Here is a 20,690-nt window from a genome sequence, read left to right as displayed (position 1 = left end):
AATGTGAATTATTTACAATTTTTACTATGTCATCTAAGACATTTCATTATTAGCACAAGTAAGATTACCCCTCAGTACAAATATTGGTGAAATTCTCATGCCACTGTAACAATCGAAATAAATTACGAAATGTCATGTTTGTTTGTGGTTATTTCTAGTTATGTTTTTCTCTTGGTCTTTCCAAGCATGTTCACTAAATTAACCATTAAAACTAAGACAATGGGCACTGTTTAGGCAAACTAACATTTCTAGTGTGTATCGGCAGCTATAGCACATCACAGTGCTCCACTCACTTATCTTTCAACATTGTGTACATTATCCAGACAAGCCAGCTATTATCCTAGAACAGGATAGTGGACAGAGGGAGAAACAGGGTGAGAGTGGGTAATGACATGCAGGAAAGTGCTGCAGGTTGGGTTCAAACCCAGACATGAGGTTTGCTTCATGGAGCACGCTGCCCATACACATGACCCATAGCTAATTGTTATGGCATGGAAGAATACGTCTTCAAACACTGGCAAACATCCTGCATACTGTATTTCAATGATAAGGCCGACACAAGTAAATCCCACAGAGTACAAATAACAGCCGTTAAACAATCTTTGCTTAGGGATCGTTCACTGTGGACACGTTTTGTAAAGATGCTAGAGCATTAAGCTAACTGCTCTGAATCTGCGTCGTCGACAACCTTTGTTTCCCATAATGAAGATCCAGACAATGACGAAATAAAAATCCTTGATATGTAAAACTATTAAAAGTTTGACTCATTTTTTTACACACAAAGCGAAAGAACTGAAATGTTTGTGAGTCATTGACAATCAAAACCTGAATATTCCTTTCTGTCCATTAGGTATAGCCATTTCAGGCAAAATACTATTCAAAAGTCACTGCAACTGTTTTCCACAGCTTTAACCCCTAATCATCAGAGCTAAAGATGCACTTTAGATCACTGTGTCTGTTTCAATGTCCTTCCAGAGCATCTGTCACCACAGTAACATCTAGGGGCTGTGGTAAAACTGCAACTTTTTTGTCATAACCACACAAACCAGTGTTCATTTGATTATGAAACATGCAGATGGCTTCTCTGAGCACAACAAATAAGAGATGAAGTGAGACCTACTGTTCCTATCTACTCTTAGCAGCAGCACACGTCTCTGGCATAGTGTCAATAAAGGTTGCAAAGGAGCAGAAAATTTCCAGAAATTTTCCAAGGAAAGTTAAGCTTGGGAAATCTGGATATATTCAGAACTTACTTGATTTTATGTTTTATGTAGTAGTCAGGCGGTGCCTTTAATGATCTTGAGATGTGGGCATTATGCACTCTGCAAGAAGGGGTTCTGGTCTCAATTGGTGGCCGAGGAAAATCATAGATATTCAAGTGAACTTGCATTAAATGTGTTTGTTCAAGCCAAAATTATGCTACAATATACATTCCTTGCTAAATTTAAGTCCCTAATTATAAATTCCCAATTTACATCCATAAATTCCTGTTTATTCCTATAAATTCCTGTGAGAAGTTTCCAACTTTGAAATTCACAAAATTTTAAAAACCCAGTGTCTACATGTTTGATCATTTCTCTGAGGAATGTTACCCTATGTCTTCTGCAACTCAAGCCAAAGACTTTCCTTTGAATGTACAATAAATCTGTCTTTTTTATTTTCCAACTCACCCCCCATTGACTAGATTGGGTTGAAGTCTGGACTAGAGGAGGTCAGTCCATTTTTTCAATGCAACTGTCACCACAGGAAGATCTAGGGTCTGTGGTAAAACTGCAACTTTTTTGTCAAAACCACACAAACCAGTGTTTACTTCACTTTTATTTCAAGTTTGAGCAATTAAATCTCAGTATAGAGGAAAAAGAAAGAACGGCACATTTCTTTACTACTGCCATCCTATTTATGTGTAATGCACCTTTAATACACAGTAAAGTAGCACTGTATTTGTAAAGTGAAGTCTAGGTTTTCCAATCAAGGTGAGTAATGTGTTTAACACAAATAAAAGGGATCAGAAAGTGAAATGTAGCTCTACAGCTTTAAATGTTTAGTACAACCTTGTTATTATTTGCTTGGCTGGGTCGGAGAGACTTTTTGAGTGACTTTATTGACTAAAACTAGACTAACATGTCTTGAGCTGCTGTCGACTTCAATTCTACTATCACAGTAAAGGGCAAAAACAACTAAAACATGTCTAAAACTAATAAGAATGGACTTAAACTAAGACTGAATCTAGCATAGCTTCCAAAATTAACACTGTTTTTCATACAACCTTGACAAAGTTTTTAATGCCCTTGCATGGTGTAAGAGTGCCAACCCAATTTCCTCCGGAAGATCAAAGGTTAAGGCGGTGTTTACTCTCAACTTGTCCCATCGTGCTTTTTCTCACACTTATGTCATAGTGTATTTCTATGAGGTCAAGAGGGTGATTTAAACTGTCTGGATTATGTCTTGCTTCTTGAACCTTTGACAATGTGAACACCAAAACCCACACAGACCATTCTGCCAAACCCCACACCATGAGCAACAAGCTTTTTATAATCCTGACACAGGTACAGTGTGACTCATTGAATACCAAAGTTACCATGTTGTAAGATTTCCCATTTATACTTTCAGAGACAAACAGTGACAGCCAATGCTTTTATACCAAGCAGATATTATTTTACCACATAAAATATCTCATGTTAATGTTTATGGAGCAATAAAGTCCATAGTGTGCTCATCATATTACTGGGGACTTAGTGAAGCTGCCAGTCAAAGCCTTGGGTTTGATGTCTTGACTTGGTCATATTAGACATCACTGTTAATGTCTATTGTAGATCCATGCTCATTAAGCTTCCATCCTAATTACTAAATACATCAGGAAACATAACATAGAGATCAAAATTGTTTAATCCAACCTGAAAGTGTGGTTCTGACTGATTGTGGGTGTGCAGAGCAGATTAAATTCAGTCATATTGTATTTCTGGAGCCAGCTGCAAAGTGATCGCTTTCATAGGGATGAGTAAGAGGAACCTCCACCCTTAACCGCTGCTGTAATATGGGTTTTTTAGGAACTACATTTCTCCCTTTTAAGGGTTTTAATGTGCACCAAACTTTTATCACCGAACAAAAAGGGCTGCCACCTTTGACACATTGAATAGTTGAAGGAGTTCAAGCCGAAGAGGACAAACGACAACAAAGAAGTTCGAGTAAGTCGAGGACTTTTTCTTTCTTGTACGGTTAACCTTCGGGTTCAGCTCGGGACAAATGACTTTGCAAACCACGAAAAAGATGATAAATTCTCTAAAAACACTGTGTCGCACAGGAATAGATAAGAAGGGCAAATCATATATTCAAGGAAGACGAATGAGAGGTGATATTTGTTGAGATGTGCCACTGTGGGGAATGATGAGCAGGAGAGATAAGCTTTAGTAAGTTCACCAAGTCCATAAACACTGAATTGGACACAAGTCCACAATACTAAAAAAATAGTGACATAAGTGACAAGTTTTTTGTTTTTTTCATTTTTTAGAATATATTCATTTTGTGTTATTGGTGTCTTGACTGGCAGATATGTTTTGTTTTATTTTGTTTGTTTAAACATGAAACCTTCTGAAATAGGAGCACCAACCTGGCTCAAAACATTGAGCATAACTGAGTTAGAGTTAACTCTACTATAACTGGCTTCACACAGCTGTTCCTAAATTGTATGGAAAAAAGTTAATAATTATAGGTCAACATTAACATTTTTTGGTCCCTCCCACCATGTTTCTTTCTTTAAGTTATTTGTTTTGGGGTTGTTGTTTTTTTTTAATATCATTTTAGATTTTTTTCTGCTTTGTTATGTTGATTTTTATCCCCCTTTAGGAGTGCTTTACACTCAACAGTGTGTACAAACGGTCATAAAGTGAAGTCAGAAGAATTCTGTAACCCTTTTGAAAAAAAAACAGGTAAGGATGTGCCTCTTGACAACATCCTTTCAAGATGACACTGAACTTTGTGAAATATTTCAGTGAGGAATGACCCACATAGCTGACGTACCATCACTGACAAAGAGTTAACTTTTATGACAATGATCAGTTTGTACAACAGAAATATTAAGTACTATGTGTTTTTTGGTCAATGCAACTGTTACTTCACCTCAAGTGAGGTGAAGTGTTTGTAGTAACAAGGTCCTGCTTACATCCATTTTAGCTTAAGGCTATATACATCTTTTTTTTAGATTTTTTTTTTTTTTTTTGCAAATAAGTGAAAAATGGTGCACTCAAAAGAAAATCTGAATGCCTACTTTTGACAAACAGTTTGAATTTGATGGTAAACAGCAGTTACTGTTCGGTAGTTAACAACCAGGCACCTAAAGAGACTCACTGTGCAGACATAAAGTTTAAGAGTCGGTGGTATAAAAAAGATTTACAGATATGTGCATCAGCTTAACAGTTTGAATCGAAGACATTCTGCTCCTGTCTATGTTTGGACCCTGAGCCGTAAAACTGAAGGCAGTCACTTGACCCCACAGGCAGTTGGGCAGAGTCAGCCACTAGGTGGGATTTCACATTCCCCTTTTACTGTGTCACAGCATGGCTCCATATGTCTGCACGAGTCACACAGGAGTCAAGGCACCCCGACTGTGACAGGCTGATGTCATATGGTAACATAGATGACACATGAGGAGAACCCCCCAAGGCAGAGTTTCTCAGCCTTTGGCCAGCAGCCCCAATTTTAGGTCTCCAGGTTTCTCATGACCCAGCTGTGTCAAGTTGAGTCATATGACTTTAAGTTTAGTTTTGACCACTGCAAGAGTATCAGGGGACTTGTTTAAAAAAAACACATTATTGATTACCCAGGCATCAATACTTCTGCCACAGAATAATCTACTGATCCTCTTTAAAGGAACAAAATGTCCCATCAACAGCCTATAAAACATACATTTTTGATTATCATTTCTACAATTTTTAACAAAATATCTACAAAAATTGTTCAATTACTCTGTGTTTTGTTTCTTTTTACATATTCTGACATTTGAAGCCTTACCTCATAACCTACAGTGGTGGCCACACGTGACAGATCAGAAAGTGTCGATTTTCTTTTTTTCCTCCAAAGCATGATCATGAAACATGCAGATGGCTTCTTTGAGCACAACAAATATGAGATGAAGTGAAACCTACTGTTCCTATCTACTCTTAGCAGCAGCACACGTCTCTGGCATAGTGTCAATTAAGGTTGCAAAGGAGCAGAAAATATCCTGAAATTTTCCAAGGAGAGTTAAGCCTGGGAAATTTGGAAATATTCAGAACTTATTTGATTTTATGTTTTACCTAGTCGTCAGGTGGTGCCTCTAATGATCTTGAGATGTGGGCATTATGCACAGTGCATGAAGGGGGTGTGGTCTCAATTGGTGGCCAAGGAAGAGCATAGAGAGTCAAGTTAAATTGCATTAAATGTGGTTGTTTTAGCCAAAATATGCTACAATATGCATACTTAGCTACATTTAAGTTCCTCATTTTAAATTCCCAAATTTACATCCATAAATCACTGTTTATTCCCATAAATTACTGTGGGAAGTTTCCAACTTTGACATTCCCATAGTTTTAAAGCCCTAGTGTCAATATGTTTGAAAATGTCACTGAAGAATGTGCCCTATGTCTTCTGCAACTGAGGCCAAAGACTTTCCTTTGAATTAACAATATGGCTGGGCGTATCAATCTAAATATCGATAGTATCAATACCAAGATGAGTATTGGTATCGGATCAATACTAGAGTGATGAGATCGATACTGTAGTTTCTCTAATGTTGTCCAGCAATTTACTTTACTGTCCTCCGTCTGCCGCCTCTGTGTGCAAATGGGAGGGAACTTTTTGTTATTTTGCACTCGTGATTTTTTTTTTCCCACAATAATTTTGGTGGTAGAATAATTATTTTATTAATGAATGATGATTTTATAAATGATGTTATATTGTTGTGGTTAGTTAAAAAAAAGCATTATTCTTGCCTAAAATCTTTGTGCCGTGTTTTACCATAATCACAATCAAAATCAACCAACTCAAGGCAAAATCACAAAATATTCAATGATCATTATATTTCATGTAAAAAGTATCGGTATCGGTTTTGGTATTGGGGATACTAGCCCTCTATTTATTTGGTATCGGATCGATACCAAAATTCCCAGTATCGCCCACCCCTAATTAACAATAGATCTGTCTTGTTTATTTTCCAACACCCTTCTTTGACTAGATGGTGTTGAGGTCTGGAGTAGAGGAGACCATTCCATTTTTTCAAAGCTCCTTTTTATCAGGAAAATGAACTAAGTCTCCTTATGATGGCTCTATTCTATAATGAAAACTTTGAGGATAATTCATTCATTTTATTGGTATTCAAGCAGCCAACTCAGAAAAAAAGAAAAAACAACTGAAACCTCTTACGTGTTCCAATAATGTGGCTACCACTGTATGAAAACACCAAAAAGTTCAGCTCACCTTGTGTTAAATATTACTGCTATTTCTTAATCCTGCTGTATCTGGATATCTCAGAGATTCAGTCAAGCATTGAAATATTAAACATTGCAGCGTTGGCTTAACAACACAGTTTAACATGACAGCAATGACTTAAGTTTAAAAAACACAGTTGGGTCTTAGCCTTGCCAAGTTAGGAGGTTGTACCTGCTCAAACTGAATAAAAAAAATGTAACATGGCATCAGTCTATATTATATTACTTGAGACATTATAATGTCTTCAATGTAGTCATATGGGGATGCTATGTAACAGACTTTGATTAGAGCAGTTACATTTCTTATCTGTTCTACATTGTATAACCCACACATCTTACACACCCAACATTTTAAACATAAATGACTGGGAGGACTTTAATTATATGAACTTTGGTTATGTTAACCTCTACAGGTTTTCGTTTGAAGTCATGTCAGTGATGTATAACTAGTTCTGACTGTTACTCTTTGTGTTTCAGGCACATTCTTGACAAATCTTTCAGTACATAGTGGATTAGCAACACCACAATCAATATGGGCAAAACCCAGGACCCAAAAGCCCCTGGTAAGTCTGACTATTTATCATCCTATTTTATTAAGCAGTTAATAAATGATGGGTTAAAAATATCAGAGTTGTGTTCACCAAAGATCCTTAAATTTGTAGAGACATACAGTAATAGAAACACAGGCAATTTTCAAACCAAACAGACAAAAATGTATTTGCACGTTTGCCTTTAAACTGCCCACTGAGGGAAATGCTGAGAAAAATCTACACATTCAGGATTCAGCAGTGTAACAGCTTTATGTGCCACAGAGCTAATCAATTTCTTAAATCACAATGGATGAATGATAAAGGGCCCTTTGGTTGGAGAGTGATAATGCATCAGTACAGACAATGGCATAGCCACTCTGCCAAACATGGGTACTCACTTTTATAAAGCTGCAAACTGGGGAAAACTTGTAGAGGTAACATATTGTTTAAAAGGGGAAAACAGTTCAACAAGCCGCAGAAAATAACACATCATTTTAACATTTACCAACAGAATTACAAATTCTTGTCCCTTTTATTTAGAAGTAATTGTTTACAGTTCTTTCTCTGAAAAATAAAAACTTCAGTGAGTGAAACTGTTCTCATCCATTTAAAGTGCTGTTCAGAGGCTGTTAGTGTGGCTCCTTGGTTTATGAAAGAGACATTTGCCTAAAAGCCGTCATTCTTCACTGACTGTCTCCTGAAGTTTGATAGGTTTGATATGCAGAAGCAAATAACTGAGTTGCTGTCCTAGCAGGCCTGGATTATGTGCGTATGAATGCTGGAGGGAAAAAGGTTACAAGAATTCTGCCCGCATTCAGATGATGGAAGAACATGAACCAGCCCCTTGAGAAATGACACATAGAGTTTGATGAATATTCAATAAACGCCCTCTAACTGAAGTACGCCACAAAGAAAAGTGGTAGAAAATGGGCAATCTGAAAGTATTTCACACTGCTGGAATTAAAATAATAAGCTAGATGTGTACTTTAGGTCAGTAAAATTGATTTGTTTTTTGTGAGTGAAGGACCTATTTCACTTCGAAGTTCATTTTGCTGCTGCTTTCTGACATTTCCAAAACTAGTTAGAAAGTTATACTATTGAATAACCTCATGATATCCTTTTATCCTGCTTTTCATTATCCCATCTTATTTTCATTTCTATTTTTATAAGTTTTGCCCACTGAAACATGCCTATGACACACATTCATGTTCAACATCATGGCCAAAATCTTTGCTGATGTATGCATATTTTCTAAACAAATCTTATGACATGATATAAGACAACTCAACATGTTTGTCGAGTACTTTACTTGATTGGTTTATGGTGTGCTGGTGTTGGACTTTACATTTATCAAACAGATTCATATAAGCACACACAGAGGTATAGCATGATGTAGAAGCTGTAATGAGTTACTCAGTGAAGGGAAATACTGACCTCTTCTGGACTCCTAACATAACTGCAAAGGCAAAAAGCTCTGGTGATCCTCACTTAAGTCACAATGAATCACACTCTTGGCTCAGAGTTGTTGAAGTGGCATGATCAATTTGAAAAGTATTATCCTGTCATTTGGTTTTGATTACTTCACACAGCTGAGACTCTTATTTTGTGATCCTAGCAGTGGCGATCAAGAAAAGATCCAGAGTTCCTGGAGTTATAATCACCCAGTATCTTGAGAACCTGCCATTAGGAAAGTCAACACCTGACTTCACTCGAAAGCCAATGGCTATGACAGTTCAAGAAGGTAAATAAGAAACCTTTAAAGCATCATTTTATTTACAACAAAATCAAACACAGTCTACATTTTTATCTCTTGATGACCATATGCATTTGAAATTCGCAGGTAAAAAAGCTCTTTTCAAGGCTATGGTTAGTGGAGATCCAGCACCAACTGTGACATGGGGGCGCAAGGATGGTGAGGTTTCTGAGTCTGAAAAGTACATAATCAGATATGATGAAAGAAACCAAGAGCACATTCTTGAGGTAAGAGCAGAAATACACAATAATCTATGTTTTGTTTTTGTTTTTTCAAAAAAGTTTTGATTAAAGTGTTACAATTGTGAAATATTCATAACGTTTTTTTGTTTTTTTTAGATGCCTTGTGTGACACCAGATCTAGCTGACATCTACAAATGCTTTGTCACCAACGAGTACGGACAGGCTGTCTGTGCCGCGACTCTCAAAGTAATGGAAGGTATAACTCATTTCTAGCTATAATACATAAATTGTGCATGGACAAAGTTACCGTATAATAAACTGCAGATCTCTAAATATTCATTTATGTTTGAATAATGTTTGTTGTTTTTCAGTTGGATCAAGGAAGAAAAACGAGGGTATAAATCCACTGCACTCACTGAATCACTCAAATGTTTTCTTGTCATGCATGATACCTCATTTCCTTTTAGCGATCTCAATGACTTTGATATGTTACTTCCTTTCAGGAGATGGACAAGAACAGAATTTCAGATCTATGCTCAAGAAAACGTAAGTTCATCTCAGTCAATGTTTCTTTGTATCGGCAGTCAAAGACTTCTTGCTTTTTTTTCCCCAGTGTTGTAGCCACCAAGAAAAAGCAGCCTCCACCAAAAAAAGAAGGAGAAATTGATCCTAAGCTGTGGGAACTGCTTCTGTCTGCACCAAAAAAGGACTATGAAAAGATTTGTTTTGACTTCGGTGTCACTGACTTTCGCTGGATGCTGAAGAGACTAAACCAGATGAAAAAGGAGAGGGAAGACGAGCAGGCAAAGGTACTTTTCAGGAGCCAATGTTGCCAACTACACACATATTATGAATCCATTTTTATGTTTGTTTTTAAAGACTTGACTAAAATGTTTGAGTTACCAGGTTAAAGTGATACTCCGGGATGGAACAAGTTGGGTCCTATCACAAGGTTTAGGGCAGAAATTACCCCTACAGCAGTGTTTTTGTGCAGCAGAAGCCCAGGGCACACGCACCAAACATCCCCTCCCTGCTCATCTGCCGCTTTCCTCTGCACTCAGATGGGGCCATATTTTACTTGACCAAAAACACGAATAAACGGACTCCCACTGTAAAAAATCTGGTATCGGTCTGCATTCACGCTTTGTTCAGAGAATTTTCAGCACGTTAGTTTCACACAAAAACACCGCTAAATAAGGCTCTAGTTCTCATCGTGTCTCTTCGTCCTGGCAGACTACCTACGTTTGTATCTGGCACGACGCGCGCGCGCGGACTGATACACTAAGCTGCGACCGCCTCGTAGCCAGCTGTGGCTCTGCAGCAGAGGTAGCGCCGTTATACGCCACGATGAGAACTAGAGCCTTCTTCTAATTATTTATTCTCTAAATAAAGCGTGAATGCAGACCAATATCAGATTTTTTCAGTGGGAGTCCGTTTATTTGTGTTTTTGGTCAAGTAAAATATGGCCCTGTCTGAGTGCAGAGGAAACCGGCAGAGGAGCAGGGAGGGGGTGTTTGGTGCGTGCGCTCTGGGCTTCTGCGGCACAAAAACACTGCTGTAGGGGTAATTTCTTCCCTAAACCTTGTAATAGGACCCAACTTGTTCCAGCCCGGAGTATCACTTTAAGGCTGGTTTTAAAGTTTAACTGGACACACCTGTACAGCAGTGTTTCACTGCCCCCTTTAGTTACAAATTTAAAGTCACTGGAACTGGGAACAATAAACAAAATCCGTATTTTTGTCGTATGTGTGTCATTCAGAGCTTACATCTGAATTAAAAGAAACAATCTATCATTTCTGTAGGTTGTAGAAAAAGTGGACAATGTGAAACAAATAGAAGTGAAACCTAATGGAAGAGCCGAATTTAGCCTGGACATGAAACTGTTGGATCCTAACAGTACGATCAACTTGTATAAGGTCAGTTGATAATTCTCCATCTGAAGCAATCACATACAAATAAAATCTGAACTCTGAGTCCACTTGTTTTTCCATTTTAAGGATGGAAACATTGTTCCATATGGAGATGATGACAGCTCAAAGCACAGTCTCAAAAAAGTTGGCACAAAGTATGTTTTCAGCATCAAAGACCCTCAGCCGGAGGACGCTGGATTCTACCAGGTTGATGTTGAAGAGGCGAATGTCCTCACGACAGACTTTCAAGGTAAGATGTTATGACTGTAGCTGTAAAAACAAACTATAAAGAATGAAAGGTCAGTTAACTATTTTCCTCTCTCACAGTGCCTGCTGTGGAGTTTACAACAAAGATTAAAGATGTGAAGGCTGTTGAAAGTGAGGATGCCGTCTTCCAGTGCGTCCTGTCAACTCCACTGAACAGGATTACTTGGGCAAAACAAGACTCATCACTTGAAGATGGAGATAAATATGAGATTACTGTCTCAGAGGACAAACTAACTCACACACTGAGGGTGAAAAACTGTGGAATGGAGGATAACGGGGCGTTTTATGCCATCGCTGGGATAACTTCCAGCAGTGCATCCTTGACAGTGGAGGGTGGGTTTTTATAGTGAAATAAACGTTAATGAAAAAGCATCATATCTGGATGCTGTGAAGAAATGAAATGACTTTGTCTTAAACTATCGATTCACTGTATTTCAGCTGATCCAAATAAAGGTAAAGGAGATAAAACTGGTGATCAAGATAACCAAAATAAACTTGCATCGGACTTAGAGGCAGCACGACGAGCTCAGGCTGAAAAGGATGCAGCTGATACACAGGGGGATGGTTCTGGTGATGGCTCTGCTGGAAAGACTGATGGAGACAAGGCTGATGGGGACGGGAAGAACAACAAAGACCTAACAGATGGAGGTGATGAAGATAAAAAGGATGGTGCAGGTGATAGGAAAAAGAGGCGACTAAGAGATGGTCCTTTGGTTCCTGATATTGCCACAGGTAAAATCAATACATGTGTGAAGATGGAGTATTTTGTTGATGCGGTACAATACAGTTCCATAGCTCAAGATTTAAATGTGTCTTTGCAAAAGCATGTGAAATGCATTGTTGGAAGGCTGAGATTAACCTTTATAAACATTTTAGGTCTTAGGTATGTTGCTCTGTATTAAGAAGATCATCAAAATGCTTTAAAACTTGTCAAAACATTGGCTGCAGTCTTGCATGTTGACCACTAGAGGGAGACATACCATCAGGTAATCCATGGCAGGGCAGCAGAGGAACCATGATATTTAGCCTAATCTTTGTCCTCATTTTCTTCTTTATAAAAATGCTTGAGCTTGATTTTATTACTTTGAAGCAACTACACTGAGCGTAGAACTAAAATGGCTCTGGTTTCAACTTCAGGCAAATCACAAAGTATGAACAACTTCAAAAATGCAACTCTATGCTGATGATGTAAATATTCTGTAAATTAGACTTCACACGTCTGACTGTGAATAAAGTCTGCTATTGTTTGTTTCAATTTTTCATATAATCAAATTATTTCTTTCATCTCTATGCCTTCTTTGTTTTACTGTTGCAGATTCTGGTGTCAGGTTTGTGAGCGGGCTCTCAGATACTACGGCTAACAAAGGCGATCGGGCCGAGCTGTCTTGTAAACTAAGCAGTGAAACCTCTGTGGGACGCTGGTATAAAAACGGGAAGCTGGTAAGCCAATAGGAGAAAATACATCGGTTTACAAAAATCCAAAGATTAAAGTACATTACCAGGATATATGCTAAAATCCTGAGGTTAATTTCAATACCTTTTTAAGACTTTTTCAAAAACCTTTAAAAAAGTTTTAAGACTTTATCGCAACTTTAAGTTGTTGTTGGCATCCACTTTTTAACAGTTGTAGTTTACATTTTTACAGAAATGATGTAAGCTAAGGAGGAATAAAGCTTGAAAGAACAAATGAAACTAAAGGCAGGTTTATCGACACTCCCACAATAAGAAACAGCAGTTTTTCGAGGCCAACTTGCTGAGAAAAATGAGAAATTATTTAATCATTTTTAAAATTTAGGACATGTGCCGGAGATAGTGTGATTTGCTTTAATGTTGTATTTAATTTCTCTTTATGAAACTAGAAATGACATTATTTATAGCTGGTGTTTATACCGCTCACAATCCTTATTGTTGTATTTTATTGTAACTAGAGTCTTTATGTATTTTTTTTATTTCATTCTTTTTTATTTTTGTTTTTTTCTACTGACTCCATCGATTTCTGCTGTTAACACAACGTTTTTCCAGTTTGGGTTCAAAGTAACTCTATTTTTTGGGGTTTTATTTTTGGGGTCAAAGCTTGAATACCTATGAAACTCCATACCTCATAAAACCACAATTAAGACTTTTTAATAATTTTTAAGGCCTTTAATTTTCCCCAAATTGATTTATCAACTTGTAATACTTTTCAAGACAATTTCCCTCGGCAGTGAAAAGTAAAATTTCTTCTAAATATTGTGAAGGTCTAATTTGCAACTACAGGAAGTTGAGGATATTGCTGCCAAAGGAGGGTCAACCAGTTATTTGATCCAAAGGTTCAAATACTTTGTCTATCCAGCACCGTGAATATTTACATAGTGTGTTCAATAAAAACATGGAAGTATATAATTGTTTGTGTGGTAATAGTTTAAAATGACTGTGTTTGTTTACTTTTACTATTACTAATGTATTTTTTTATTTTCAGGAAACCATAAAATTTCACTTAAGCAGCTATGCTTTGAGGCTTACAATATTGTATTTTTGTCTTAGTTCATGGAAGTGTTCATCTGTTGAAGACTAAATCTTTTTATCTTGCAAGCTGACCGATGGAGATGGAGTGACAATCATCAAAGACGGAGCGTGCCACAAGTTGATTATTGATAGTTGTAACGAAGATGATGGCGCTGTGTACCGCTTCGAAGCTGAGGGTCGTAAATCAGAAGCAACTCTTGTTATTCAAGGTCAGAGGAAAAGTTTGACTTTTAACTCACCTCATTGTTGGTGTAAAATATTAAGTTTTAAAACCTTTTTTTCTTTTTTTGTTAAACTGAAGACCCACCAAAGTTTGATGCTGATGCACTGGGAGAGTTTTCAAAGCCAGTCATTATAAAAGCAGGAGAGACTGCAGAATGGAAGCTGCCTTTCTCAGGGGGGGCACCGATGAATATTCAGTGGTTCAAGGATGACGATGAGCTCCTGCCTGCCCTAAATGTGAGGATTGAAACTTCAGATACTGAGAGCAGGCTCCGCCTCACCAAGTGCCAAAGGAAAGACAGTGGAGAGGTTAAAATCAAAATAAAGAATGACTTTGGTACACTAGAGGCCATTTCCAAACTCATCGTTCTTGGTAAGTGAAGGGGAAATTTGCAACATCTCACTTTTTAAAAAGAAGTCAAATTATTTTCAGCTATTTTCTTTTCATTGACAGACAAACCAACACCACCACAAGGACCTGCAGAAATCATGGAAAGTGCTGTAACATCTGTAGAGTTCAAATGGAAGCCACCAAAAGATAATGGTGGGTGTCCGATTACCAACTATATCATCGAGCGTCAGCAGGTCGGACGCAATAAATGGTCCAGTCTTGGTGAGATTCCTGGCAGCAACCCAAGTTACAAAGACACAGATGTGGACCCAGGAAGGAGATACTGCTATCGGATCAGAGCCAAAAATTCAGAAGGCATCAGTGATTACCTGCAGACAGAGGACATAGCAGCTGGTGTGCTGAGTAAGGCCAATTTAGACTGGCATGAAGACTGTTGTGCAGTATCTTCTGATTATAAAGATATTAAAAGGACACAAGTAAGTACAAAAGACTTAAAAAGTAAAACACTTTCTTCTTTTATCTACAGGATATCCTGGGTCACCATCAGCCCCTAAAGTTGTCAGCGCCTTTAAAGACTGCATCAATCTGACATGGTCTCCTCCATGCGACACTGGAGGAACCAAAATAGTGGGTTACAATTTGGAAAAAAACAAGAAGGGCACCAATTACTGGAGTCTTGTAAACCAAGGAGGGCCAATCACAGGTATTCAGTATTGACACATATAAAAAAAAGTATTTGACTGGAGGAAGAAATGTTTTAAACATAACCATGTCTTCCACAGATACTAAGTATGCAGTAAAGGATGTTTTTGAGGGAGCTGCATATGAATTCAGGGTGTCTGCTATCAATCTATCTGGTGCTGGAGATCCCAGTCTTCCATGTGACACAGTTATTGCCAGGGATCCAATGAGTAAGTACAACATTGAAAACTAGTGTTTTTATTCCCCTGTCTGTCCTGATAATAATGACGGGTTTAGAGATTAATGAAACACATTGTGTAATTGAACAGTGTTTGTAGCTTTTTGTGTTCAGAAAAAAGAACAGCAGTGCTGAAGCTAATAATGCTATAATTGCAGAACCCCCAGGCAAAGTCACAGACCTGAAGTTAACATCCTCCAATTACACCACATTTTCCCTGGCCTGGACTAAACCTAAGGAAATTAAAGGCATAGAGGATGAAGCCCAAGGGTACTACGTGGAGATCAGACCAATAGAGAACCTTGAATGGATTCGCTGTAATGCCATCCCAATTACTCTTACCTCCTACACCGTGCTTGGCTTGAAAGCAATGGCGACATACTGGGTAAGAGTAATTGCCACCAATTACGGAGGTGATGGAGAACCTCAGGGCTTCGACAATTACCTCATTGCCATGCCTCCTCCAGGTAAGACATTTAAAACTCCAATTTGGGACTTGACAGTTTTTAAATCAGTCGAGAAAGAGAGTCCCTTTTTTAAACAATGTAAAAAGTCACAGGAAATGTGGAGCTTTTATTTGGTTATACATTTGCACAGAGCACACTTTGCCTTTAAGGATATCAAGAATTTGTCTTCTCTTGCCAACCGTAAATATATAACACTGGGCCCTACATTAAAAAATATATACGTACATATTTAACTAGTTATTATAAAAAAGATTGATTGATTGATAGAAAAAGTGGTGCTGTTTTTGATTTTTTTAGTTTTGTTTTTTCCCATCTAAAATAATGTAGCCATAGCTAACCACAAATACACTACAAACAATGATCTCTTTTAACGAATGTTGCTCTTACTTGCAGCAGAAAATGTCTTTTTAGACTTGATGAGTCACATTCACCTGACCAGTCCAGAAAAACATCTTATATCAAGTTTTTTAAAGACAAAATGAGGTCTGAATTGCTTTTAACATGTAAAAAGAATCTGCCAATGGAACAAGAGATTTTTTTTGTACTATTTTCTAGTTGTTAGTTATTAATTAGCTATTATTTTAGTTTCAAGCAAAATTTTCTTATTCCAGAAAACATTGTAGGAGCTAATACCATGACAATTACTACTGAGAACTGTTCAGTTGTGTGGCTATGATCAGTTTCTTCCTTCTTTTCAGTTCTCTTAACCTAAAAATGAAGAATATATTAGCCTGGTCTTTCCCACAGATAAACATATACAAACAGGAAATTTGTGGACAAGGGTTATTCATTTGGTACATCTAGTTAGTAGGGTGCCCCTTGAGGGCAGGCATTGTGATTCACATTCAAAAGATCAACAAATTATAACAGTAGCCACGGTTACATGAGGAGTTTTTCGTCTTTCCGAATGGAATCTTTCTGAATGACTTTTCCGAAAACAATAGTATACATGGAAAGGAATATTCCAATTTCTGGTCTACATGCGCCACTGTAATCAAACAGAGTAGTCAATGGGGCATGCGCAGAAAAACGTAAACATCATGAGATTTATCAAAGCTGGAGGACAACAGTTTGTTTATCACGGTGTTGCAATACTCCATATTGCGAGTTTGACGTCCATCCAGTCTTGAAATTATGTTCATTTTTTTAAAAGTTTGGATCAAAAACAAACTTTCCGCAGCAGTCCAGTGCTGACTGCTCGCTGCCATTTTTAAAATTGAGGAACGTCTCTAGTTGTGTCTAACGTCATATCTGAGCATGCGCTGAAAGAACGTACCGTGACAACTTTCCATTTGAGTGGATACATGATACCTTAATCAGTTTGGGGAAAGGAATATTCCACCCCTTGAACCCGATTAAATGTCCAATCGGATTGGCACTTTTCTTTCGGCACGAGGTGTATACAAAGGTTAAATTCTTTCCGTTTGAGCAAATAAACCGAATGCAAGTGGAATATTTGGGTCCATGTAAACGTGGCTAATGTAGATTCCTAAACAATATAATTCATTTCAAATGTAGAAAATTCTAGAAAGAAATTAAAAGACCCTTTTATAGTTTATAAATATTACAAATACAAACATTGTTTTTAAAATGTTACTCTCACAGTTAAGCCAAAGTTCAAGGACCGCAACATGAAGACCTTTGTGGTGGTAAGATCTGGGAACACAGTCCGCCTCAACATCAACTTTGAGGTAAAGCACCAAAGATCTGTTCTCTATGTGGTTGCTTTCAAGACTTTCAAGACTTTGTAAACCATCTTAAACTATTTTGATCAACAGGCCTCACCCCTTCCAGAAATCATCTGGCTGAAAGATGGTCTTCCACTGCCCAAACATGTAACAATTACCAACTCTGACAAGGGCTCTCAACTGTTGATTCCCACATCAGAGCGATCTGACACCGGCATCTACACCATAACTGTCAGGAATATTGTCGGACACGAGAGCTTCAATATTGAAATTAGAGTTACAGGTACATTATGGTGCTCGAGAAAACAGACTTCTACAAGTTATGGCAAACATCAATCCAGTAATCAACATTTTTATGTGATTTTTTTCTGTTTTACATATGGCTACAGATGATCCAAAGCCCCCTGGTCCAGTAGAGCTGGATCAGAACACCCCAGGGACCGTGACTCTCTCCTGGGCCCCTTCTCCAGATGAAAAGAGGGATGACAGACTTCACTACATGGTGTCCAAACGCGACTCCTTCAAACGCACTTGGAGGACTGCAGCAGATAACCTCTTTAACAACAAGTTCACCATCGTCAACATCTTACCAGGACGAGAGTACAACTTCAGAGTGTTTGCCAAAAATGATATGGGTCTTTCTCCACCTTCTGTGTCCCCAGCATTTGAGACAAAAAAAGAAAAAGGTTTGTCTCTTTGTTTTGATGAAACTGAAATCCAAATCAGTTCTTACATGACAGGGTGGGACATTGTGTCAGTTATGGTATCACTTCTTCAAATGACAACTATGGCTCACAAACATATCTCAGAAAAGGACGTTTACAAACTTATAACAGAGAGTCTTATGCCGCGGCCACACCAAACGCAAACTCACTCATTCATTTTTTTGACAAGCTGAGGGTCAAACGCGCATTAGCACAGCACTGCGCATGCAGAGTAGAGAGCCCGCTCTTTAAAGACCGAAAGCCCAAAAGAGTATCTGAAAAACAATGAGCTGTGGTTTCAAAAGCATGACAGGAGAGTGTGTGAAAGCTTTAAAGATCACAATCAAGGCCTGCTGCCTCTCCCTGGTAATCCACTGGCCCTGCTGGGCTGTTCCCTGCGATCTCATCCTTGACTCCCTGAACCTCTGACCCCCCGAACCCCCCACCACCCAAACCCTCTTTCCTCCTCTCTATCAGGCTCAAAACTCCACTGAGGAAAACACAGTCAGACTCAGTGATGACCCTAGCAGGCAAATCCAGCTGGAAACCAATATTTACACAAATAATAACTTACCTACCTTCAAAACCTGCCTCCTCAGCGACTTTCACCCAAGCCTGCTGCTTTTTTTCCGGTCTCTGTAGAGTACACACGTCGTATCATATAACTTTGGATGATGACACACCGCACAGATTATTTTCTCCTCCATCTCCAGGCGCGGTTGGAGTCGGAGCAGGTGGCGTTCCCCCCCCCCAGCGTCATCAAATCAATGACGTCATGGGGGAATGTCATCGCTGATTGGCTGCCGCGGCACAGCCTTCACGCGAAATTGCGTCAAAAGTTCAATATTTTCAACTCAAGCAAATTTGCGTCTGCCGCCCAAACGCGTGTATGCTCCAAACGCGCAAATGCCCCAAACGCGCTGTCCGGAGCAAATCGGCGTCTAAACGCGTCTTTGCATTGACTTTGTATGTAATTGCGCAGCGTTTGGTGTGGCCATACCATTATGCACACAAATTTAGACTATGCACAGATTAAATCTTAGGTGCAACAATGTCTTTCAAAACCTAGTTTTTCACAATTAAAACTTTCTTCTCAGATTCTGCATATCTTTGTATTTCAGAAAAGTTCACAGTGGAACTCCCTGAGACAAAATGCTTGGACTTCCAGTCACCTCCATCATTCATTGTTCCTCTCAAGATGCGCACAGCTCCACAGGGATATGAGTGCTTCATGAGCTGTGCGGTTAAAGGTGATCCTGCTCCACGTGTGACATGGTATCGCAACAACATCAGCCTGAACACAAACACCAACTACCACATCACCAATGTTTGTGGAGTGTGCTCCATGCTCATACTAAGGGTGGCGCCCAAAGACTACGGCGAATACAAAGTGGTCGTTGAGAACAAACTGGGGACAGCCGAGTCTTCAATGACTCTTAATGTCAGAGGTGACACAAGAACTGTACTTTTAATGAAAATTCATGTCTTACACTATATCACAGCACATAAATATTAGTGTACAATAACCTATGTGTATTTTTTTGCAGAGTGAAGAAAAAGCTGCTGAACAGAGGCTGAATCACCAGATCCCTCGTCAATTTAAAATAATGAAAGGTTTACAAAATCAATGCATTTGTCACTTTGTGTGTGATGCACAGTTTTTCAAAAGATCTAGGAACCACCTTAAAAAAAAAAAAAAGTCCTTTTGGGAGCGCTGCGCCAGTGACCTTACAAGATACGTCACAAGGAAATGCCGAAAGTAACATGCAGTGTTAGTGGTTTGATTGTATTGCATTTGGTTTTGAACATGTTTAATTATGATAAGTCTTAATTTATCAAGCAGAGATTGCACTGTTTATCTTGATATGTGTTTGTTTTTGTTCTTAAATTTCCTGTTTCTGCCTCTGTAGTACCTTGCAGTAAAAGACTTGAAGACAGCCCTGAGAAGTGTGTTTTTTACTTTTTATAAAGCCGTCTGACTAAATACGAAGGCAATGTTGTGCATTACTATTAATTAGTAGGGGTGTAATGATCCATCGATATACATCGATATATCGATTGGTTAAGCAATGATCCAATCACATCGATGGAAAGTCTAAACATCGATCATCATCGTGGTCTTTAATGTACGCCTTTATTTTGAAATCCCGACCGGACACGCATGTCCGTTCCGCGAGTCGTTCTGAAGTTTCCTCTCAAGCCTTAAGCACTCAGCGTATGAGACACACATTTGAACCTTTTCACTCTCTGACATGCCACACCTGATATTTCTCCTGCTGTAAAATGTACTGTTTAGCGCCCACCGAGTCACACCGCTGTAGGCGAACGTGTAGCAAGACGCTGTTAGCATCACAGAGCTAAAAGGGAGCAAGACATATTGGCCAACCATAAAATAGCTCTCCTGTATCCGGGTAAGATACGGTCGACCTGACTGCAGAGGACGCATGCTGCACAGACGACAGGAGTTCATCATCACACGGCTGCAGTGAGTTATCTCATTATTTGGTTTTGTAGCGCACTGATTCATGACATTTCATACAGTTAGAAAGTAAAACGGCGAGAGCTTAGTGTCATTCCTCCTCCACATCGACTATTACACAATGAAACAAAGTCTGATCACACTGACATACAAACTGTGGTTATCAGGCATCACAGTAAAAAAAAAAAAATATCAATGTTAAGTTAGTTAAGTTGATAGTTCTAATTTTGAACAATAGAAATATTTGGGTT

The 20,690-nt window shown here is 38.5% G+C and overlaps 1 protein-coding gene across 1 annotated transcript; it reads left to right on the top strand.

The window, feature by feature from the left end:
- Positions 1-6,993: 6,993 nt before the first annotated feature.
- LOC141789460 (immunoglobulin-like and fibronectin type III domain-containing protein 1) lies at positions 6,994-19,512 on the top strand. The gene is given in 22 exon segments (XM_074668871.1): positions 6,994-7,024; positions 8,586-8,732; positions 8,832-8,971; positions 9,083-9,182; positions 9,298-9,321; positions 9,430-9,472; positions 9,540-9,735; positions 10,729-10,842; positions 10,924-11,086; positions 11,164-11,835; positions 12,419-12,543; positions 13,676-13,817; positions 13,910-14,203; positions 14,285-14,584; positions 14,709-14,885; positions 14,965-15,093; positions 15,260-15,568; positions 17,174-17,259; positions 17,347-17,539; positions 17,646-17,942; positions 19,082-19,408; positions 19,508-19,512. Coding segments are annotated over 22 exon segments (4,014 nt in total).
- The last annotated feature ends 1,178 nt before the right edge of the window (positions 19,513-20,690 follow it).

This window comes from Halichoeres trimaculatus, unplaced genomic scaffold (genome assembly GCF_033239565.1).
Source record: "Halichoeres trimaculatus isolate MK-OKI-2021-1 unplaced genomic scaffold, fHalTri1.1 fHalTri1_scaffold_1, whole genome shotgun sequence".
Lineage (NCBI taxonomy): Eukaryota > Metazoa > Chordata > Actinopteri > Labriformes > Labridae > Halichoeres > Halichoeres trimaculatus.
Note: the sequence above shows the minus strand (reverse complement) of the source record. Positions and strands in the feature narration are given on the sequence as shown.